The sequence below is a fragment of the Xenopus tropicalis genome, chromosome 2 (assembly GCF_000004195.4).
Source record: "Xenopus tropicalis strain Nigerian chromosome 2, UCB_Xtro_10.0, whole genome shotgun sequence".
Classification (NCBI taxonomy): domain Eukaryota; kingdom Metazoa; phylum Chordata; class Amphibia; order Anura; family Pipidae; genus Xenopus; species Xenopus tropicalis.
The window spans coordinates 80,816,826-80,841,619 of NC_030678.2; the positions used below are offsets into that span (position 1 = coordinate 80,816,826).

Sequence of the window (24,794 nt, forward strand, 5' to 3'; positions counted from 1 at the left end):
TTTTTCTATGACTTTATTAATTTCAGAAAACTGGTTTTTCCATGCATGAAAAATGGTAAAGATCTTATTTTTACTTAAACAAATAACATTCAAAGAAGCATTTTTTACACCAGATTTCAGTGGATTTGTCCCTTTTATCTGGGTCTGGATCCTTCAAATGAAATATCTATACAGCTTCCAACTCAAAAGATTGCAGTTGTGGTTAAGGTACAACTCTGTGAAGCTTTTAAGTGATGCTGGGAGTTGTACAACTCTGTTATTTGAATGGTAAGTAGAAGCACAAACAACCATTCTTGTCCCAAGTCAGTTTTATTTTAGCAAGCTAAACTTTCATTTTACTTTATATTATTGATTAAATTACTAAAATTATTCTTTGCTATGACACACTTCATATTAAATTGTGCACTTTGCCAAGTCAGTTGGTTCCACCATTAGCAGGCATGACATTAACGTTTCAATTCTTCCACCTGCAACCAGAGTCCATTTTCTGCTCGTAGGATCAGCTCAGGTTTTCTGCGTACTGTCTTGGTTTCATCCAGCCTCACTTGAAAGTTGTAAAGGATTAAAGCCAATACAATCTTCATCTCAGCCATAGCAAAATTCTGTCCAATACAATTCCTGCATAATGAGAAGTCAGAGCTTTTTAACTGAGCAAAGTAGTAACAAGGTAGAAGAGAAAACAATTTGATTATGTGTAAAACTGAGCTGTAAAATTAAAAATTTGAAATACTTTCCCTCAAAGACCTTTACCATTCTGCTGAAGTTATAGAATCTAGCATGCCCCCTGCTGCACTTCTCTGCTCTCCCAGCCTGTTAACTAGCAGTGAAATATAACAGTGCCATAGAAGAAAAGCTGTTTTGTTATAAACAATGTATCTAAAAAAAATATAGAAAATAACAGACAGTTTGCAAAGTGAACTTCTGAAAGCAATTGCCATGTATTTTTACCTACAACGCAGTATTCACCCCCCACCCCCCCACAGAATTCCAGAATAGTTGTGGTTGCCAGGAGGAGATGTGTCAGATTATGGTTAATGTGTCAAATTCGCCATAGTTGTGCTTATGCTTCTGCATGAAATAATGTGTCAAATTTGCCATAGTTGTGCTTATGCTTCTGCATGAAAGTGATGTGCACGCCCAATTCTTTTGGCACACCTGCACTATGTCTATTGACACAGGGAACTGTGGGAACCCTATAACTAGCAACTAGTTAGGAGGTAGTAATAGCTTTAGAATCCCATGCATCTGCAGGCACAGCAGAGCAAACATAAGTGAAAGGAGTGCATGTTGACATTAAAGTACCTTTAATGATTGAGAAAGTAGAGAAAGTGCAACTGTTGTGCTATAAGTCATATTGCTACAGTGGCTACTTACCTGGGTCCAGCTGAGAATGGTACAAATGCATAGGAAGACCTTTCCTGGAGATTCTCTGGATCAAAGCGATATGGGTCATAAACCTTAAAAGAATAAAAGGTCATGTGTTAGGATTATGTTACATATACAATTTGGCTGATAGGCTTTAAAAACAATAATGTGGCAATCATGTAACTTGTACCTGTGGGTTAGGCCAGACATCAGGGTTGTGGTGAATTCCAAAAATATTGATAATGCAGCAGTTTCCTTAGATAAGAGGAAAACCATATATTAGAGCTTTTAGTTCTATTTAGGCATGATACTGAGACTGTATACTGGAGTTTATACTCATACACAAAATGGTAGTTTAAAAGGAAAACCAGGATTGTATTAAGCCATCAAAAATATAAAATATAATGCTGAGTTCTTATTCACCTGTCTTGTCACAAAATAGGGTGCTTAAAAATATATAAAGTTAAAAGCACACACTTACTTACCAGAGCTGCCTACTAACCTATAAAAGTATTAGATAATATTAAAATAAATATTGATCCTCTCTTTGTTATATGGTTAAAATATTATAACATGCCCAGTAAAAATTGATATAAAACTAAAGAAAAATAATTTCATCTGCGCATTGACAGAGTGGGTTTCATTTTATATAAACCTTCTAAGTAATATTATGGACATCGAATTAGGAACAGGGCTGCTGTTAAAAGAGGTCCATATAGGAGTCCAAAAAATTACGTTTACTGTAAGAAACTTCACCTCAATATCATTTTATCCTTTTGTGTGTGTGTGTGCAGTGCAGACTGTAAACTGTGTATTATAGAAATGATGTAATAAAATATAAGTTGCAGCATACAAATGAAAGGATGCTAACAAAACCAAGTGAAGTGCTTTGAAGGTAAAGGGATTCTACTGATGAAAAGCACACTACAGAAAGCCAAAAATATTTAAGCACAAATTTTAATTGGGTATAGATTTTTTAATAAAAGGAAGACAATCCAAGCAAGGTTAACTGTAGTTTGGGGAATCTGCTAATGGAAGGGAAAGACCCTTGAACTACTGCTATGTAAAAAAAAATATGTGATGTAAAAAGAAGAACAAAGTAAATTAGTAGTGAGTAAATTAGTGAGTAAATTAAGTACACTGGCATGTTTTATGTTCCATCAAGTGTTTACCTAAGATAGGAGATCAAATACAAGAAATGTTCCCCAGATATATATTGCTGAACTTATTATGTGGTAACAAAAGTTGCAAAGTTTACAGACGGTGTAGTAACCCATAGCAACCAGCTGTCAGGTAGCATTTTCTGGTCAGCTGTTTGAAAGCAAACATCTCATTGGTTGCTAAGAATTACTGGTGCAAAAAAAAAAAAAAAAAAAGATTAATTACTATTTACTTATATTACTTAGATGTCACACAATAATCTAGAGTGCAATCTGCAAATACAATATATATCTATCTTGTACCTTTGGGGAGGATATCACCTTTAGGTAATTTGATGTCCTCTGTACAGCGCCTTATAACTGCAACTACAGGAGGGTGAAGCCGTAGACTCTCCTTAATGCACATTGTAGTGAATGGCAACTTAGACAATTCATCCCTAAAAGATATGAAGAGAGATGATATCAGCAAAGTCTTTACAGCTACTTACAAAGGGACACTTATTGGTCGCCTGTGACAAATCTCCCTTGTTGCGGGCGACTAATCTCCCCGATATGACATCCCACCGGGCGAAAATGTAAATCAGCGGTGGGGTGGCATACGCGCTGGCGCAAATCGCACAAATTGCGCCGCCGGTGGGATGTCATATCGGGGAGTTTAGTTGCCCGCACACAAGGGAGATTTGTTGCAGGCGACTAAACTCCCTCGTGTGCCAGAGCCCTTAAAGGCATTATTAGAATCAAAGTTAACATTATAAAACATGTCTGAACAACTGTGATCTGATAGAATCACAGGTTGATGCACTGGAATGGCCCCACGACCTGGGATATTTGTCCAGATGCTCAGGCAGTATAGTTGATATCAGCCAAATTGCTGGACCAAATCTAGACATGGATGGCCAAATTTTCATGCCCAAGCTTTACTTCTATTGGTCTGTGTGCGTGGATATGGGGGTAGAGCTGACATTTACAGATCAGCATATTCCAAACAATGTACAAAGAACATGACTTCCATTACATAAGAATCTTGAACTCACATATCCAGGGCCAGATGTAAAGAACTACATATATCATTAACCTACAGAAAAGGGCAATGCTCTGGTCCATATGCTATTTGTTAGAGGGTCCTGCAAACTACAAGTATATGATGCTACAATGCCACAATGATGCTACAAAAGGTGCCTATTTATTATGTTATGAAAAAAATAATGCCAAAATTCGCCACACTTGACAGGTTTTGTGTAAAAAAACAGTAATTTTTGTACACATTATGTAAAATAACAGACTAAAATCTGGCGTTCAGATGGTGAAATTCACCATTTATTTTACACAGTTTTTTCGGCAAATTTTCCTAGGAGTATGAGAACTAAATATGCAGGTTGGGTTCCCTTTCAACAGTAACATTAGAATGATCATGTTCATCTTACGAGGCACCTACCACTCCAAATGCTTTATGTCTTTCCCTTCCAATAATTCAGTAATCTCTTTTCTGCATTTCTCTTGATATTCAGGGTGACAAGCCAAATTGTACAGAATCCATGATAAGCCACTCGCTGTGGTGTCATGACCTAGGGATGAGACAAATACTGTGGTAAGTAGATATTTACTATACAGTACTAAATTATGTAGTCCAAGAACTTTAGCCAGAACGTTTTCATGTATTTACATTTGCTTTATTCTAGAAATCTATAGTCCATCCATCCATGAATAAGGAATATGCATACCTTACACTGGAACAAAGTTATTGTCCAGAAAGCTGCTATCAATCACTAAGTAAATCATCTGTGTATATACTTGTGCCTTTACTTGTGGGTTGATTTTATTTTTGGAGATTAAACATTAGCCAGCATTGCACACACAAGGGCTTATACTCTACTGCACCAGGCACAAATCTAAGGAAACTAAAATTGTGCCCCTTAGGACCCATGCACTTACTAGCTACATCTGGGTTAATGATTTGTGCAGTTTGTAATCTGCACATTGCCCAAAGTGCAGTGCACACAGCACAAAGTACAGTGCACAATGATTTTGGGTACAGAGCTCTACAGCGCTATTACGCTTCCTAGCTTGCACATCTAGAGATTCAGTTCATCCAGTCGGATAACTGCCATTTTTTATATATTTTAACATCAGGTTACACAGCCCTTTTCAACAATAAAACATTCCCTGCAAAGCCTTGCTACATTGGTAATCCTACCTTCAAACATAAATGTGTCTACTTCGGCCCTCATATCTTCATCAGACAGCTGGCTTCCGTCTTCATTCTGTGCCCCCCCAAAAAATGAAAAATCAGTATTGTTTCCAAACCTTTTTAAAAATGAGTATTAGCCAATGCTGTCAGACTTTTGGGTTAAACTTTTGACAGTTCAGTATCACAGACTGGCAATCTAGGAAGCTAAATGGTGGAATATACTCTTATATGCGGATTATACTCGTAATCTGATTGGCTATCTGACAAATGCTTCCACGTCATAAGTTGTTTTTGCAGCTGCAGGAATAGATCTACCGGTATATACTGAATAGCACACCTGTTAACTCACACAAACCTACTTTGGCTTTTTTACTAACATTTTTACTAACTTTGGAAAGACCCAGATGCATCTGACACTGACTTACACTCAACTACCATCAATTTACTAACTTGTTTACCCAGTCAATGGTTATTCAGCCAACCCATATCCAATATGTTCCTCCAGGCATACTGCCAATTCAAATCAGGTCTGGACTGGGATTTAAAATAGGCACTGGCATTTCAACTATGCAGAGGCCCAAACGGCCCCCCACTAGCCCATTAAATAGTGACTGGCAATGGCACTTTACAGTAGCAGTATTTGCCTGAATCCACAGATTGCCAGTCTGGGTCTGATTCAAACCCTCACCCTAAACACAAACTGACATATCTGTCACCTTACTAAGCAAAGACGAAAAGCTTCACAACCTATACACACACACAACTTATATTTATGGTACAGATTATAGTAAGATCAGAATAATCACCCCAGCCTAAACATACCAAAAAAAAAAAAAAATCACATCCTTAAGGTGGCCACACATGGGCTGATAATCACTGGCGATTCAGTCCTTGTACATTAAGTCTGCAGCTTATTGACCTGTGTATGGGGCCCTCTAACAGACCTGCCTGATCGCTATCTGGCCAGAAATGCAGTCCTCAGCCTGCATTTGCCGTTGTTGTGATCCAAAAGGGATAAACAATATGATCAGGCCAATATCATTCTCCGAAAGGTTGGCATATTGTGAAAAGATTTGCTCATCTCCAAACAAGTGTTTGGCCAGCTTTACTCAAACACCCTTTAATTTATGTTTCATCTAATTGAGGGGCAACATTTCTATGCAGCATCTGGGTGGTTTAATGCAGCACACGTTTCCTGATATTTGAACCAGTGCCCACAAGGATAGCCAAGCACATTAAGACAGCACAGGAGCCGTATACCTATACAATTTGTATATTCCATATCTTACATAAAAATATGAATTTGGGCTTAGTTTAAAAAAACAAAAAAATACAACGAATTTTAGTGTAGGATTATTCTTTAAAAAAGGTTCTTTAAGCTTTAATAATTAAAAAATGAATACTCTTAATACTATAAATAATGTCTTTTGGCTTAAGCAAGGGCCACAGGCCACTGCAAACCTGCAGTAGGCCATGTTAGATTCGAAAAGGGTGGGCAGGGTGACGCACATATGCATCCTATCCTCTTGCCCTCTACCTCCTGTCATTGCCCTGTCATTTTCACACGCAAGTTAAAGAGCGGATGGAGGTGCGGCCTGCATCGGGGCCCTATCCTTAGGTAGGTGCTCAGTACAACGCTGGGCTGCATCTTCCGAAGCTGCTCTCTGCATGGAGCACTGGATATTCAACCCAGCACTCAGTGTCGGACTGGCCTACCAGGATACCAGGAAAACTCCCGGTGGGCCCAGGTGTCAGTGGGACCTCTTGCTTCAAACTATTTAGCCTATTTCATGGTCATTCCCTATTTCTGTATGGGAACAAGGAAACTTTATAGATGAAAGAATAGAGTATAGTATGCAGAGAAAAGAGACTAGGATAATAAAGAGTTTGAGGGAGGAGAGGAGGAATTAAAGTTTTGAGAGTGAGCCCATTGTCCAGGGTTTTCTGGTGGGCCCCTGCCATCTCAGTCCAACACTGCCGGCAGCCTATACCCGATGCCTGTTGCCGCTCCCCCGGGCACAGGTATCCTCCCCTGATGCATTTCACTTTTGCACGATCAGGGGAGGACGTCAGGAGGGGGCCCCTGTAGGGGGTTTGTCGGGGGAAGGAGTGTGTCAGGCGACGCAGCTGACAGGGGCACCTTGGGGGATGCAGGGCCCCTGGAGCAGTAGCCCCGGTGGGCCCTGCACCCCCCAGTCCGACCCATCACTCCATGCAGACAGAAAAAACCCCAGGGACACAAGTTCTGTAAAATGAGCCCTTGCACTTGTGCATCCCTGGCTTGTAAAAAGTGTGTACTTATATTTACATTATTGATACTGTGAGAAAATCTGTAATCAGGAAATCAAATATTTGTTATATGACATCTGACCTTTGACAGCAATAGAATATCAATGAAATCTTTGGTTTTGCCTTGCTTAGACTTAATCCATTCCTCCATCCCCTTCTCTTGCAAGGCCTTCTTTCTCTGCTGTACCACTCCTGCTGTAAATTCATGTACTGTTTTGCATGCCTGTCGAAATTTCCTTCCATTGGAGGAGAGGTTGTAGATAAAGTCAAAATGATGGGGCAAGTAGTGCTCACGTTTCACCACTAGGGAGCTCAGTTCGTAAATAGCAGAAATATAATCACTTGGCTTCCTGCAGTGAAAAAGATTTTAGGTTTTAACACAAAATATAGGTTATGCAAATAGCATATGCAAAGTTTTTTCAAGCAGACCAGTAATAATTGCTGGTTGGTTGCTAGGGATACTAGATTCAGAGCAATGTCCGTTATCATAGGCCATTTACAACCCAAAATGTTATCATAATAAAAGTTAACTTTACTTTGTTCCACATGTTGCGCCCTGAGGCATCATACTTTGCTTTCAGAATTAAAAGTAAACAGCAGCACATGGCATTGAGATGGGGTGCACTGCATTCAGGGAGGGCTAATGGTGTGTGACACACAGGCTTCCTTTTAGAATGCCCTCTGTTATGTGTGTCATGCAGATGTGCAGGATAGGGTATGCCAGGGGCTGCACCCGAAAGTGCTGAGCTCTGTACCAAGTGCCAAATACTTTAACTGTTCTACAATGCTTAAAAATAAATTAGGGGTAAGGAATAAGCCTTACTCTTGGCAGTCACTGTCATAGCTGAAAGTACATTTAAGAAGTGTATCCAAGGTCATCAGGCTGACATGTTCAAACATATCGAGAGACACAGGGCCCTCTGCTGTCAATCTTCTCCACTTTGCCTGTAAAAAAAAATCAGACAATGTACTTTTGGTAAAATACTTTTTACAATAAGCATTTCAGACTAAATTTGGGCTGTCACTGCCAGCATCTGCCATGTGAGTGAGACACGATAAAAGCAGGAATGGTAGTTTGGGGTTACTGCCCCACCATGTCCCAACCACATCCTGGGCATGCCTTACGTGCTTCCCAATTTTTTACCCCCTTAAAAAAATGCTCTAGCAGGCATGTTTAAAATGTATTCCCGTTGTTTTACATTATAGACATATTTATCTGACTTTCAAGCAGTCTGGTGTCCATCTATAGGCAACTACCTGTCACTGCACACACAAGGTGAATTCAAAACCTGCAAGTGTTTTCAGGGCTAAAATCCTCCCCATATGCCCAGTAACAGACAGATGCCATTGATGTCACAAACGTCACAGTGAAGAAACCCCAATGGCTACTTCAGGATGCTGCTGCAGTTTGGTTATAACTGTTGTGAGAGATGCAATGAATAAGATCATTGTTTGGTGGATTTTCCACCAGTGTTAAAGGTGGAATACAAGTAGCACCTGGGAAAATGCCTGTTTTTACAGGAGGTAACGCTGTTTTCAAGTTACTGCCTTAGGAAAAGACAAATTAATTGGTCCCTGGAGTGAATGGAGGGAGAGAAGTTCCATTCTGAACATTCTCCAATCTCCAGCTAATGTTTTCAGTTGGCCAGCTGTAGGGAGCAGCCTGATTAGGCTGCAGGTGAACAGCAAATAAAAGAACAGTGGGGTTACACAGTAGGGACTCAGAGTAGGTCACTCTCAGAGCAGGACACACGGCAGGAAGGTTGCCTGCTTGTTGTAGGAACTCCCAGAGGGGCTGGGGGTGCCTGAAAGGTGAGAGTCCCAGAAAGGGACCAAGTTTTGAACAAGGTTGATAAACTGTGTACCTGTGATCTTTATGTTGGGAATTTGCCCTAAACAAGCTTGTTGTTCCTGAAGACGTGGTGTCCCTGTCTCCATGCTCCAGATCCGCCGCTTACCTACCTACCATAACTAATTTCCCCCAAAAATTACGTGTATAGGCAGTCAGCATGTCACACTGGCAACATTTACATTAGGGTTTAAAGGAATATTATATAGGTGATACAGGTGTTAAACCTCTAAACTGTGTACCTTAAGGGCTAAAACTACACAGGAGATTTTCATTAGATTTTGTGGGTCAGATTTTATCTGATTTTGTCATGCAAACTTTTTATAAGCCAAGAAAAGGTTCAGGAAATGCAAAAAATTCTCAAAAGGGAACTTACAAGCATGATATCTGTGCTCTGATTAAATATCTTCACATAGTTCTTAAGGATGTCAAAGTGAAAAGCAGGTGTCAGAAGACGTCGGTGCTGCCCCCATTTCTCCCCACGGCTAAGCAACAGCCCATCCCCTAAAAAACAGAGAGAAATAAAGAGTTACAGCCAGATGCAACATCATTTCAATGGGATCAGTTTAATTGATTTTTTTCACCATAGTTAAATAAGGGACTATGAAGTGTTTCCCATGTCTAGCAGCATAGGCCTACTGTGTCCTCCTGTTAAAGTACAGCCAAAGCATGCACTACTTAGCTTTCTATGAAAATTGTTCTCAGCATTTAAACTTGCAACATAAGTCTGCAATCTGGACATGAACAAATACACCAAACTCAATATATCCTTGTACACTGCTTTCTAATTGCTAAAAAGCCATAAAACAAAACATAATTAAGAGGAAGAAGGGGTCACCCCCGAAAGCTTGTGCTGTTTGTCCATTTCTGCAAATAAATAATTTAAAGGCATTTCTGACAGACTGGAGTGCTGCTTCCCCTTTGCAAAGGCACATGGGCAGTAACCCATAGCAAACAATCAGCAATTAGCTTTTTTTCAGCCAGCTGGTGGTTCAACAATGAAAGCAAACATTTGATTGGATGGTTGCTACCCAAATTTTCCCACTGTTTATAAATGAGTCCCAGTATCAGGAGCTGGCGGTATATCAGTGTAACATTAATCTATGTAATAAAATACAGAAGGAGGAAACACAAGTTTAGCCAGTATGATATCATGTTATTAATTTAGAGCTGCTAAAGCCTCTGTAGAACAGTGTTGGACTGAGATGGCAGGGGCCCACCAGAAAACCCTGGACAATGGGCCTGCTCTCAGAACTTTAATTCCTCCTCTCCTCCCTCAAACTCTTTATTATCCTAGTCTCTTTTCTCTGCATGCTATACTCTATTCTTCCATCTATAAAGTTTCCTTGTTCCCATACAGAAATAGGAAATTACCATGAAATAGGCTAAATAGTTTGAAGCAAGATGTCCCACTGACACCTGGGCCCACCGGGAGTTTTCCTGGTATCCTGGTAGGCCAGTCCGACACTGAGTGCTGTGCATACTGTACTTTTCCATCTATCAAGCTGCCTTGTTTCCATACAGAAATAGGGAATTACTATGAAATAGGCTAAATAGTTTGAAGCAAGAGGTCCCACTGACACCTGGGCCCACCGGGAGTTTTCCTGGTATCCTGGTTGGTCAGTCCGACACTGCTGTACTGCTGTAGAAAATTACATGAACATAGTGCAGGCAGCCAAGTTTATACAGAACCAGCAGGACTAAAAGATGGGACTCATTTATAAAAATTGGACAAATCTGCACCTGGGCAGTAACTTGTAGCAACCGGGTTAGATTTTTCCAGCCAGCTGCAGGTTGATCACTGAAAGCAATCTGACTGGGCAAATTTGCACCTGGGCTGTAACTTATGGCTACCATTGTTTATAAATGACCCCCACTGTTTAACTAAGTGGACTGGCCCTGAAGAGCACTAAGCAAAGTTACTTTAAAAATCATTCCCTGATGTTGCTGGCCAATAGTTGGCCAGCTTTAGCCCTTGATAAATTATTGAAATATATGTTGGGAATTGAAGCACAGTAACAGCTGTATAACCCACAGTTGAGCAGCACTTTTGCAACTGTTTCCCCTTTTGGTATCATCAGTGACAACTACCGAGGCATATACTCTAAAGGTAACCAGACAACCAACTGTTCAGTGACATAACTTACCCCCCCAATTTCCCCTTCCCCTATTTACAGGAAAATCATGGGTCCCCTGTTTCCCCTATATTCCTGGCTCTTTACTGTTGCTTGTTGCTCAGTAACTGAAACAAGCTAAGCACCACTAGCTTTAGGAGTCCAAATTTTGAAGGTAACCCAACCTAGCAACCAAAAATATTTATATTTATATTTAAATGAGATGCTAACCCCTAAATTTTGCTAGTTAAAAGAAAAAACAATCACACATTCCAGTAGATGTAATATAAATAATGAAAGTGTTTTGGAAGTTATTAGTTACAAAAGCAGTATTTGTCTGTTCCTTTCTGCACTCTTGAAGCAATTTGGTAGAAGTTGGCTCTGCTCCAACCAAGACTCGCAATGATTAACATGCTTATTTACAGGACTGTTATAGGCTAGCTTCTGCAACAATGTTTCAACTGTGAGAACCACCAGTGCATAGAATATTTAGGCACAGACAGATGTTGCTTTTTCTGATAATTATATTTACAAATAACTTTATGAAACTTTCTTTTCGAGTTTACATCCCCTTTAAAGGAGAAGGAAAGTCATTGTGGCATTTTACTGCCAATAGATTCACCACATTAGTGCCACCTAGAACAAACAGTTCTAGAAGCTTTGCCTAAGACAGTAGCTGCCATTTTAAGTAGCTTCCTGATGCAGCTCTAGCCCTTATAGCTCAGATCACACATTCCTAAAGGAGGGGGGAGGTAGTTCTTAGCATTCTTAGGGAAGGGGGGAGCAGGAAAGGGGAGAGAGGAGAGAACTGCGCAGACTCATGGCCCAGGGAATTAAGGATTTTTCTGAGAGAGTAAGACACCGAACATCGTATTAACAATAAAGGAGACAGAAACTCCTGTGTTTCTTTTGATAGAGGACTTGTCTGTCAGTACTTATGGCTGTATTTATATAGACCTTTCTGATAAAGCTTACTTAGTTTTTACCTTTCCTTCTCCTTTATCACAGTACCAGAAGAGAATATCAGAATGCCCAGGGTGTCAAAGTTGTGGCAAACTGGAGATGTGGAAAAATGTCATGCTGAAGAAACACAAGTGCAAGAGCACTAATGGGCACAAAATAATGCTCATTAATGCTCAATTACCAATTGCTCCTGCCTACCACAGGGCAGGTGCTAAGTACAGGGCCACTTTGCACCCTCCTCACTCCATAACTTGAGTTTCTAAAACTACTGTTTAATTTTGTTTACATTTTTGGAAGGACTCACCTAGCCAGGGTCTGAGGAAACCATAGAACAGTTCATCTTTAGGAGCAATGGCAGCTATAAGGCAAAGAAGATAAAAAAAATGTTCTTAATCTAGTGTTGGTATATTTAACAAGCATGTCATTCACAGAAAGAAGAGGTAGTAGAATTTTGTTCAATAAACAAATGATGTGTAGTAATCTGTTCCCTTTATCCACAGTAAGATGGAGTAAGTGAGTTCTTTCTATAAAGCTACCCCCATTAAGGTTATGTATACATGGGCTAAAAGGAAACAAAAAAATAATCACTGTTTAAAATATAGTTCCCAAGTTTATGCATGAGACTTACAAAACCAGAAAATTATTACAGAAACTGCAGTACAAAGGGTACTTTATATGGGAAACTTCTGCCTTCTAAATCAACATGAAGATCAGTGCACAGCATGAGCCTAAACATTTTGTGGTGTAGGAAATACAGTGTAACCAAAACCAGCAGGCACTAACCACATGCCTTTTATCTCTACACACAGCATAGCATTGTCTAAGTAATGTACCTAACGTAACTACTTTTTCGATATTGTTAAACTTGATCTCATTAGACTGCATTTTACTTCATCAATATTAAATGATTTCTGGATACATGGTTAGATTCCTTGTCTCTGCCAAAAATAGTGGTGATTTGTATCTAGCATGAGGTATGTGAATACTTTCTGCAAATGTGATGATGGACACAGTAAAGCCTTAACATAAGCACTGGAGAGATAGCAATACGGTCCTAACACTAAGGAGCAGATTTATCAAAATATGAGTTTACAGCTTAATACAGGGATCCTGAAACTATGGTCCGCAGGCCAGATCCGCCCCGCCCCCAAGCGGATACGCTGTGTCCTCACCACTGGCTACTACCTGTCTGCCTCATCGCAGTGACGTGATGCAAGGATGCAGTGGGGAGCAGGGGAGCAGGTTGAGGAAGGGTTAGAAAGCAAGCCGTAGTTTGAGGATACAGCAGGGAGCAGGGGCAAAATTTGAGGACTATAGTCTGGCCCCCCAAGAGTCTGAGGGACCATGAACTGGCCCCCTGTTTAAAAAGTTTGAGGACACCTGGCATAATACATAAAAACTCACCCACAGTCTATTCATTCATAAGGAATTTTATGAAGTGTATTTATCGATTGGTGAACTTACCAACTGATAAAAATCCCATAGGAATTAATAGAACATGGGTTAATTTGTATGTATTACGCTCTAAACTCACATATTGATAAATCTGCCCCTAAGTACGTAGTCTGGTATTGCAGACATGTTCATATATTTTTTTAAATATTAGAACAGTATAGAAAATAACTATTTTACACTTAAAGAACAAGGCAATGCAAAATATAATTTTTTTGCCTAATAAAAGAAAACATAATTCTAAGCAGCTTTACAATATACATTTATTACAAGTTTGTAATGATTTTTGAGTTATTTGTATATATAATTGCTATTAAAAGCAGTGTTTTCCTGTCCTTTCTATTCTCTGCCCTGGTGGCTCAGACTGTTGAAACAATGTAACACAAGGCAGCGGATTGACAGACCTGACTTGCTGGAGACTGACCTTTTGCAACATTGTTTAAAAAGTAACAACCAGGAGTTCAGCAAATGCTGCTTTCAATGGCAATTACATTTACACATAACTTTTAAAGCGCTACAAATTTTTAATTATTTCATATTGGAAAATTGCTTAGAATTATGTTTGCTTTTATTATACAAAAAATTATTTTTGGGGTTGACATGCCCTTTAAGTGCAACATGAGCATTGTTTTACTGACAAACTGAAATAACAAATATGTCTTAGTGTGACAAATTTGATCAACACCTTTTAATAAACGATTCTTGAAACATCAGATGATTACATGTAAAGAAGATATTTTGTAGTTAGGGTTACCACCTGTCCAATTTTGACCCGGGCAGCCAGGTTTTCGGTAGGGTTGTCTGGGTCAAAACTACCTGCCCATTTTCCCCACTTCAGAACATCTAACATTGATGTGGCGATTGGCCAATCTCAGATCACCATGTCATAGCTCCGCCCCTGTGACAGTGTGTCCCACCCCTGTGACATCACACACCCCTCCCTGTCCAGAGTTCTTTGGCAGGAGAGGTGGCAACCCTATTTGTAGTATTAACATAGATAGATACTGGATAAAAATAAAGATGTTGTGGTTGCAAGGGGGCACTGCGCCTAAAGCAAATGCCGCAAATCAGATACAGTTGTGCTTAAGTCCACATGACATCATTTTGCGTGCGAGTAACAAATGTGCCTTATTTTTTCACCACAACTGTGCTCCGCACGTTTGCAGTGTGTGAACAGAAACCTTGGAGCTACCACCACCTCTAGACTAGGTGGTAGCTCCAAGGCTCCCCTGTTTCATTAGGCTCAGCAGCACTCAATTTGGATCTTGAGGCAGGCCAGGAAGGCCTGAGTAGCACCAAGCGTAACTACACGGAAGTGCACAGAATGCATTTTGACACAAGTACCTTTAAAGAATGGGGTTTAACACACAACTAACTACAAGCAAAAATACAGGAGCACAACTGCACTTGCGGTCATAAATGACTCCTTATACTTTTTAATTGACAAGACAAACACAATGAAAAGGCCCAGATATCAATGTATGGCACCTAGTATCTGAGCAAACTGATGTTGCCTCATAATATTATATTATCTGATTTCCAGGTTTACTAAATCTATACCATAGCCATATACACATTTATTCAGGATTTCTCCACAATATTCACATTCTTCTAGAATAGCCAAAGCACATCCTCATTTCACTGTTTAATGGAAATCATTACTCAGTCACACAGGCATTTGTTACTAAAAATAATCCATATCAGCTCAGTAAGATGTTTCTAAAGAGATACCTGTTATCAGGTCCTAAGGGTTAGAAACTGTAACATTTATTGGAAAGGTCTAGTAATTAAAAGCAGCCAATCAACCTCTGTACTGTTCAATCTAATCTGATCTTCTTTTGTTTATTGGGCCCTGGTACGAACTTTGACATTAGATGTAGACTTTGATATATAAGATTTATTGTTACTTTTGCTATATAAAAGTTGAGTGCAGTGTAAAATATGAATAGGCTTTCCTTGCAAAGTTCTGAACTATTTTTTTATCGCACAGGGTTAGCAATAGCAAATAAAATAACAACCATACAGTTCACACTGCATAAACAAAGTGATCATTCGTTGGGAAATGCTTGGTTTCTATTCATGGTAGTAAGGCCATGGGCACACAGACTATTGCCTCTGCTTCTCTGCATTTTTTTCTGCAGGCTGAGAGAAGTGGATCTGTTCCCTTCCACAGCTCCATGTACCTGCATTGCAATGTACAGCTTCTGCCTGAGTGTAAGTACACAGAGCGGAGCAGAGGTCAGCCTGAAAATGCCTGCTTTTGCATTTTCGGGTCGCTCTGTTCAGTGTACCTGCACTCAAGTTCAAGCTGTACTTTTCAATGCAGATACACAGAACTCTGTGTGCCCATGGCCTAAAAGTGTCTCTCTAATTATATTATCACTTCCCAGAAATTAGACAAGCTTGGGGCAGGCTTTGAGGTCAGTGATTTTGTTATTATTCCCCACCCTGCTACTTTATCATCCCATCAAATTTTCCTGCAGAGAACACTGAAGCTATATTTGCTTGCTGTGTGATATTTAGGAAGTCATCCTGCAATATAGACTACATAACACTACGGGGCTGATTTACTAACCCACGAATCCGACCCGAATTGGAAAAGTTCCGACTTGAAAACGAACATTTTGCGACTTTTTCGTATGTTTTGCGATTTTTTCGGCGTCTTTACGAATTTTTCGTTACCAATACGATTTTTGCGTAAAAACGCGAGTTTTTCGTAGCCTTTACGAAAGTTGCGTAAAATCTTGCGCTTTTTCCGTAGCGTTAAAACTTACGCGAAAAGTTGCGCCTTTTTTGTAGCGTTAAAACTTAAAAGGTGCGAAGTTTCGCGTAAGTTTTAACGCTACGAAAAAAGCGCAACTTTTTGCGCAAGTTTTAACGCTACGAAAAATCGCAAGATTTTACGCAACTTTCGTAATGGCTACGAAAAAATTCGCGTTTTTACGCAAAAATCGTATTGGTAACGAAAAATTCGTAAAGACGCCGAAAAAATCGCAAAAAATACGAAAAAATCGCAAGATACCGATCTTTACGAAAAAAACGCAATCGGACTCATTTCGACCTGTTCGTGGATTAGTAAATGTGCCCCTACATTTTTGAATACCAATTCAGGACACAGAAAACCTAAATACATTTGTGAAACTGGGATAATGTGCAAAATGCATTGAAGTCAGTGGGCGACAATTTTTTTTACCATGCAACATTTTTTTTTACAGCCATTGGAGTCTATGGACATTTTTTCGCAACAAAACCTGGCGAAAAATTTTGCTCATCACTATTTTGCACCCGTTAGTATGTAGATATGGCTGGTACACTTTGAGAACTGAATCAAGTAGCCTGCAAATACAGGTATGGGATCTGTTATCCAGAATGCTCGGGATCTGTGTTTTTTTCAGATCTTTCTGTAATTTTGATCTCCAAAACTTATCCAAAAAAATCATTTAAACATTAATTAAACTCAATAGGATAATTTTGCCTCCTGTAGGGATTAATAACATATTAGTTTGGATCAAGTACAAGGTACTGTTGTATTATTACAAAGAAAAAGGAAATCATATTTAAAAATTAGAATTTATATTTATATTCGAAGTGAGTCTAGGGGAGATGGCCTTCCCATAATTCAGAGCTTTCTGGGTAACAGGTTTCAGGATAACATATCCCATACCTGTACTCCTGTTTGTAAATTAAAAATAATGGTTATAACAAAGCCACTGTGAGTGCGATTTGTTTGTGGTTACTATATGTATATATATATATATATACCCCAGCAGAGCTTATGATCTAAGGTTTCTAACACATTTACAGACAGTAGTGGCCAATTAAACCCTGCACACCAGAAAAACTTCCTTAGGGAGGTATTATAGTTAAAAAAGCATTTTATTCATCAAAAACATGATGTAAAAAAGTTTTTATACTTTAACAATATATATCCATCAAAAAACAAATACATACATACCACCCCGCAATTTGATTGAAAAAAAGATATGAAGGCAGATACTCTGGATGAGAGAATACCCCGACGCTTCGGCTCAAACACCTTTGTCAAGGGAGCACCTGAATATTATATACTTTGTATACATTTGTATTTTTTTCTTGTGGTTAAAGGGCAAGAAAATTCTAGCTGGAGTGCCCTCTATTATCCTAAATTCTGTAGTGGCCAATAAACCCATGTTTTGGAGTGTGGGAGGAAACCCATGCAGACACTGAGAATATACAAACTCCTTGCAGATACTGCCCAAGCCAGAAGTGCCACTCACTAAACCACCATACTGCCCGCACCCCAGATTGCAGACAGCACTGGTGGCTTTTAATTCATTTCCCAAGGAAATGTTAAATACTTCTGGGTTTTTTACGTCTTTATTAGGTATTATTGGTGCAGGTTTCTAACTGCATCAATGCAGACCAAACTTACCCATATACTGATCTGATTATCCAGTTTGATACATTTGTCACGAAAATCTATTAAAATGGCTTTATGAAAACAACTCCATATCAGTCCGCATCTGGCCCAATACCCAGTTTGACTGCTGTGACCTATTGAACACTCTTTTACTGTACCTGAAGCAGCAACCACTGGTTTAACCGTGTCTGGATGAACCAATGATACTTCAGGGATGGGTCCCAGCCATGTCAGAAGAGTTCTACGTAAATTACAGATAGCACTACTTATTTCTGTAAGGCCCTCCTCTGTTGGCATGAACTGCAAACAATGACAGGCAGACAGACTGGTTAGAGCAAAGCACAGATCTAGGCATATTAGATACAGTAAAATTGAAAACTTCAGTACAAATCACCAATATATTTCTGAGGCTAATTTAAACATGCATATTGCATATTATTATTGCATATTGCTTTATCTTCTGAAGTGGTGGAAAGTTTTGTAGGACTTGAGTTGTTTCCAGTTACTCTGAGGTAGAACATACTCTAGGTCATAGATCATCTATGGAGCAAAGCAGTGCCATCAGTTTTGTGGGGCTGTTCTGTTGTGGTACCCCCCTCATTATTCTGAACATACATAGTTATATAGTAAAGTAAAGGTCAGCAAAGCATTGCAGCACTACACATAAATATCTGACCTGAAACTGCTATGCATACCCTGGTACAATAAACAAACTCACTGTGCCCAGTAATGGTTATTGAGACACTAATTAATATATCTTTAACCCAGGTAAGGACAAAACTTTCAGGTTAAACACCATTCATTTGATTTTAAATATAACTACATTTATCTTCACGGTTGTTGTTGGTGGTGGTAAGATTTGATAGCCTTGATTATTTAAAAAGTATTTTACTTTTTGTTTTTTTTACAAACAGATATATTTATGGAACCTCTGATTTCTTTCAACCTGCATTAGATTGTCCAAAGGTAATTGCTAAATCTCTTTTCTGGAGCCTGAGTCTTTCCATGCCTTTATAAAATAGCTGTAAATAACCATGTTTCCTATTTTGTGTATATGGCTGGGACTGCATATCAGCTTGCATATTGCCCAATCTACAGTATTTCAGTGACTAGTTTATGATCATAAAATTGTTTAGCCACCCTGCCCACATCAATGTGAACCCCATGTGGTAGGTCAAACCATGGCAGCCAGTTGAAAGGTGTGTCCTTGCAGAAAGTAAATTACAAGCAGGCAATGTGCATTGCTCAGGCCCCTTATTATATGCTTGTAAGTTTTGCCACTTCAGTATATTGTAAATATTTAGATAAAAATATTACTGAAAATATTTTATCTACCCCAGACCTGGAGAAAAACATAGAATTAAATGTGTCTGGTAAAATTAGTTTCAGTACCATGTTAGGACCCAAAATTATATCACATGACCCTAATAGCTCACTGAACCATGCAAGTTAAATGAAATTACCCATTCTCCAATATATCTGCCACCAGTGTCTAATAGAGAGTAGATTCAAACATCTATTTTTATTTGATTTAAGGTCATATTTTTAGAGACACTGAAAGGCAGTGACCCCCAACCAGTGGCTGGTGAACAAATGCTGCTCACTAACAGGTCAAAAGTTACTCCTCGACACAAGACACCTTGAGACTTCTTGAAATGCTCACTCAGAAAAAGTTTATTGATTTGGTGCACCAAGCATAGAATAGCAATACAGCAGTCAACAGCATCGGACAACATTGTCTGAACCCCCAGGGGTGCTGCTACCATGTGGCAAGTTGAGAAACTCACCCCAGACAGCAGCACCCCCAAAGTTAACAGGGTTGGCATAAAGCAGCTCCTGGTATTTTTTAAGAGCCGAATTTCTGTTTTTTAAAACAGAAATTCGGCTCTGCTAGTGCAGAGAGCGCAATTGCACCCTCTACACCAGCGATGCGGGGGGGCGGCATCAGAAGAGCAGCCTCAGGTGGCCCAGTGGCCTGTAAGCCCCACCCCTGGCAAGTTTTGATTGCCTAAAATCAAGGTGTACAACCAAAAAGAGTCTCATGTAGGCTGCCAGTCCACATAGGAGCTACCAAATAGCCAATCACAGACCTTATTTGGCACCCCCAGGAACATTTTTCATACTTGTATTGCTCTCAATCTTTTTTATGTTTAAATGTGGCTCACAGGTCAAAAAGGTATAGTTTCCCAAACTGAGGCCTTGAAAGCTTAACTAGGCCCAGGCCCCAGCAAATTATGGTACTGCTTGACCAAAAGTGGGGTGTATCATTGTATCTAATAAACAACCTTATGTTCTTACAGAATCTCAAACTTCAGGAGTAACTAGAAAGGGAAGTTTGAGAACAAACTTTAAGTTGGGTTGAAAAACATGAAGTCACTGAATGGGCTCTGCCCACTTTCCCTAACCTTGGACCACAGTTATATAGTAAAAACCACTGTGCAAAGTTTGGGGACCCTGGTTTTAATAGTGTCTGAATGGCAGCAATTTAATTTCCCCACTGAAAGTCAACGAGTGACATCTGATTGGCGGTTGGGGGCTGCGCCCTCTTTTTCTAAGCTGGAACTGCAGTTACCCAGTGACTAACTCTGCAAAGTTTAGGGACCCTAGGATTAATAGTTAAAGAACGGCAGCAGTTTAAATTTAAACCAATAAAAGTCAATAGGTGAATTGTGATTGGTGGTTAGTGGGTGTGTCCCCTTTTTCTAACCTTGAGTCGAAGTCACCCAGTGACAAACAGTGGGCACCCTGGCATAAATAGTGTGAGAATGACAGCATTTTAAATTTAAACCAAAAAAATTCAATGGATAAAATCTGATTGGCTGTTAGTGACCCAACCCACTTTTCCTATTTTTTAATTGCAGTCCCCCAGGGGACTCAGGCATAAAAATTGTGAAACTGACAGAATTTTACATTTTACCATTGAAAGTAAATAGGTGAAATGTGATTGGCTAATGGTGGTTCTGCTCACTTTTTTCTAACTTTGAACGGCAAATACCCAGTGACTAACTCTGGAAACTTTAACAACCCTGGAATTAATATTTAAATAATGGCATCCGTTTAAATATAAACCAATGAAATCTAATGGGTGGAAATGGATTTGCTGTTGGTGGCTCCTCCCACTTGTTCTAACCCTGAATATGTAGTCAGCCAGTGCAAAGTTTGGGCACCCTGACATAAATATTGTTAGAAAAGCAGCATTTTAAATGTAAACAAAAAAAATTCAATAGGTGAATTGTGATTGGCTGTTGGTGGCTCCACCCACTTTTTAAAACCTAAAAATGCAGTCCCCTAGTGGCCCTGGTGTTACTGTGAGAATGGCAGCAGTTTGAATTCCCCCATTGAAAGTCAATAGGTAAAATCTGATTGGCTGTTCACAGCTCCACCCACTTTTTCTAACCTTGAACCACAGTTACCTGGTGCCTAACCCTGCAAAGTTTGGGGACCCTGGGGTTAATACTGTGAGACTGGCAGCAGGTTGGATTTCCAACAAGTCAATAGGTAAAATCTGATTGGCTGTTCACAGCTCTGCCCACTTTTGGGTATCCAACAATCATCATATTTTCATTCAGGCTGACCCCATGACTATGTGATTCAAGTTTGGGGAGTGAAGCCTCAAAGCTGTAAGATTGGCAGCAGTTTCAATTTCCCCATTAAAGTCAATGAGTGAAATTTGATTGGCTGTTGTTGGCCCCTCCCACTCTGGGGGTCATCCAACAAATGTCGCTATTTCGTTCGGGGTGACCCCATGATTATGTTATTCAAGTTTGGGGGGTGTAGCTTCAAAGCTGTAAAGCTGGCCATACACGCACTGATACTATCGTACGAAACCTCGTTTCGTACGATATTCGGTGCGTGTATGGCATGTCGGCAAGTCGACCGATATCGCAGGAAGCTGCTGATATCGGACGACTCGCCGATCGGCCAGGTTAGAAAATTTTGATCGGGCGCCATAGAAGGCGCCTGACCAAAATCTGCCGTCAGGGCTGAATTGGCAGAAGGAGGTAGAAATCCTATTGTTTCTACCTCCTTATCTGCTGTTTCAGCCCTGACGGTGTGTGGCGGATCTGACGATGTTATCGGTTGCACTAAACATTGTCAGATCGCCACGTGTATGGCCAGCTTAAGAGTGGCAGCAGTTTGAAAATCTTCCCTGTCAAAGTCAATGGGAAAATTGGGGGGTTCGGAGCAGCGCCACAAAAAGATGGGGGGCCGGATCGCTTAGAAAAGCACAAGCAACCTGCTCCGCTATAGGGTGAAGAAGTGTGGGGAGTTTGGGTGTTGTACCCCTAAAACTGTAGGAGGAGTAGCGTTTAGCAAATGGGGGGCGCTAAGAATAATAATAATAAGAAGAGAAAGAATAAGCTGAAGTTGAAGAACAGTATTTTGGGTTTTTCAACCCAACATAATTAGCATGCTTACCATTCCTAAATGTCCTAAAAGCCAGCTACGTCTTGGAGGCTCTGGAAAACAACGCAGACGCCTGGCATTGATGATGTAAGCATAAATGTATGTCGCCATCTTAAATATGGTTCGACACATAATAAGACAGAACATGAGAATAACAGCAGCAAAAATATAAACTCGGAAAGATGTGCGACTCATATTTAGGGAGTCCAGAAAATGGTCCAAAAACGGCAACATCCTAAAGTGAGAGAGAGAAAGACAAGAAAAAGCAGAAACTTAAAACTGATTGCTGATTGGCCGCTATAGTAGGTTGACCATGTCTTATATGTCGTTTACTAATAAATCATTTTCTTAAATGCTGTTATGTTCACAGCAGTAAAGTCATATCATGATTCGATAAATAAACATTTGTGCCAGTATTTATTTAAAACGGGATCTAAACATGAATTGATATAAAAATATTCAGATCAGTCCTCTAAACACTTTTGCACTTTATGTTTATTTTTTTATTTTTAAGCAGTTTCTGAGATATTAGCAGATTTAGACAGTTTTATAGTGCTAGGCAGGCATTAGCTCAGGGGCACTAAATGCCCCTCCCATTTGACTAGATTTGGCAGGTTATTTAAAGTTTGAACACATTTCTGGTGGTTTTGGGGTCCTGTTTTATGTGTTATTACAGTTTTGCTGAAAAAGGTGAAATTGCTCTTTAGGCTGATGCCACACTGAGTGTATGGCGTATATTTTGGGCAATCGGAAAACCGCTTGCCGAAAATACTGCCATACGAATGAATGAAATATGCTCGGGTGCAGGCACATGTAGCCGATATCCGCCGAAGATACAAAGTCTTGCGTTTTTTGGTGGATATCGGCTACATGTGCCTGCACCCGAGCGTATTTCATTCATTCGTTCGGGTGCAGGCATAAGGTAAGCGAAACCTACAGTAGCGGAGCATATTCTCAGCAAGCGTTTTTCAGCTTGCCGAGAATACACCCATGTGGCATCAGCCTTATGCTGCAAGTCTCAGTTCCGCTAAGAGACCTGTTTAGCTTATTAGTTACAATTGTGTCTCAGTGCAGGTGGGGATTTTTACCTTTCTGGGCTCTCTGCCAAAACCTACTTATTTAATTAAGGCTGATGCCGGACGAGGCGTAGGGCGGATATTTTCAGCAAGCGGAAAAGTGCTTTCCCGAAAATCCCGCCCTATGCCTCCTACTTGTGCCTGCACCTGTATGAACAGGATAAGCTCGGGTGCAGGCACATGTAGCAGAAATACGCTTAAAAACACAAGAGTTTGAAAGCCTCACGTTTTTATGCATATTTCGGCTACATGTGCCTGCACCCGAGCGTATTCCATTCAATCAGGTGCAGGCACATTTTGGAGGCATAGGGCAGTATTTTCTGCAAGCGTTTTTCTGCTTGCCGAAAATATCTGCCCTACACCTCATCTGACATCGGCCTAAAAGCGATAAACAATGTTTCTAAGTGCAGGTGATGCTCATTAAGATTTCTGGACTCTCTGCCAAAAGCTACTTTTAATTAAATTTGTATATTTTTTAGCATTCAGTGTAGGAGATTAAAAGAAAATGAGGGACTTTTCAGTAAGAATACGGGACTGAGGGTTAAACTGCGGGACAGTTTGGAGGTATGGTGTCATGTTCCTGAATCATAATTATCCCTGCCAGCTTTAAAAACAGCAATAGAAGATCTTTGTTTTTTTTCAAAGCAGTCTTGGAATTATGCTGGAATTTTGCATGGAAAATGTATACCCAAATTGATAAATACAGTCTGGGTTTCAAAAATTGGTTCCACACATACAGGGGAAACACACTTTTGAATTTATAAGTTACATACAAAATATTTAACAGTATAACTGGTTTCAAGTAAAATAAACCATAAACCTTTCCTGAATCAGTATTTATGCCAGTTACAAGGATTGAAGTTTCTTACCTAGCAATCAGGAGAGATCCAGCAGAAACACAGTCTATATTCCAACAATATATAATCACCTCTGTGAATCTTGTTTGTTGACTTCCTACACTGCCTTTTGCTCTGGGCACGGCCTGCTTTCAGCCAATCTTACAGGTGTAGATCTGTCTCTGAACTGGTTGGGAATTGCTGCCTCACAGTGGTGTGTATCTCAAAGTGCAGTTGTGTCCTGTTACATTTTCACTTTACAGGTATTGGATCTGTTATCCAGAATATTTTGTATCAGGGATTGTGCATAAGGGATATTTTCATATCATTTCACCATACCTTAAAGGAGAATGAATGCAAGTCAAAATGTAAACAGCATACTGCCCAATAGTCCTCCTATTGTTTAGTAAAAACACCACACTTTTGGCTCACCTAATCAAATATTTACTCAGTCACACTTACTTCACATTTTCTAGAACAGGCAGCCATCTCTAAAAAGGTATTCTCCCTTCCTTTCCCTCCTTGCTTCATACTGCACATGTTTCATTCCCTCCCCCCCTCCCCTCTGGCAGATCCGCTTCTGATTGGCTGGTGGGCATGTGTAGCTCAGAACAGGAGACAGGATCAAGTTACACACATGCTCAGAGAATAGGAAGGCTGCCGCTGGCAGCCTACAGGAAGGGGAGAGAGATTTCA

At 39.9% G+C, this 24,794-nt stretch overlaps 1 protein-coding gene across 1 annotated transcript; it reads right to left on the reverse strand.

Moving 5' to 3' along the window:
* On the reverse strand, positions 1 to 24,170 carry cyp4f2 (cytochrome P450 family 4 subfamily F member 2). The gene is given in 13 exon segments (NM_001016020.2): positions 1 to 618; positions 1,375 to 1,457; positions 1,556 to 1,620; positions 2,829 to 2,962; positions 3,961 to 4,090; positions 4,720 to 4,786; positions 7,085 to 7,352; positions 7,826 to 7,947; positions 9,228 to 9,355; positions 12,233 to 12,286; positions 17,938 to 18,079; positions 22,199 to 22,421; positions 24,132 to 24,170. Coding segments are annotated over 12 exon segments (1,587 nt in total). The 5' UTR covers position 22,421; positions 24,132 to 24,170; the 3' UTR covers positions 1 to 446.
* Positions 24,171 to 24,794: the final 624 nt, after the last annotated feature.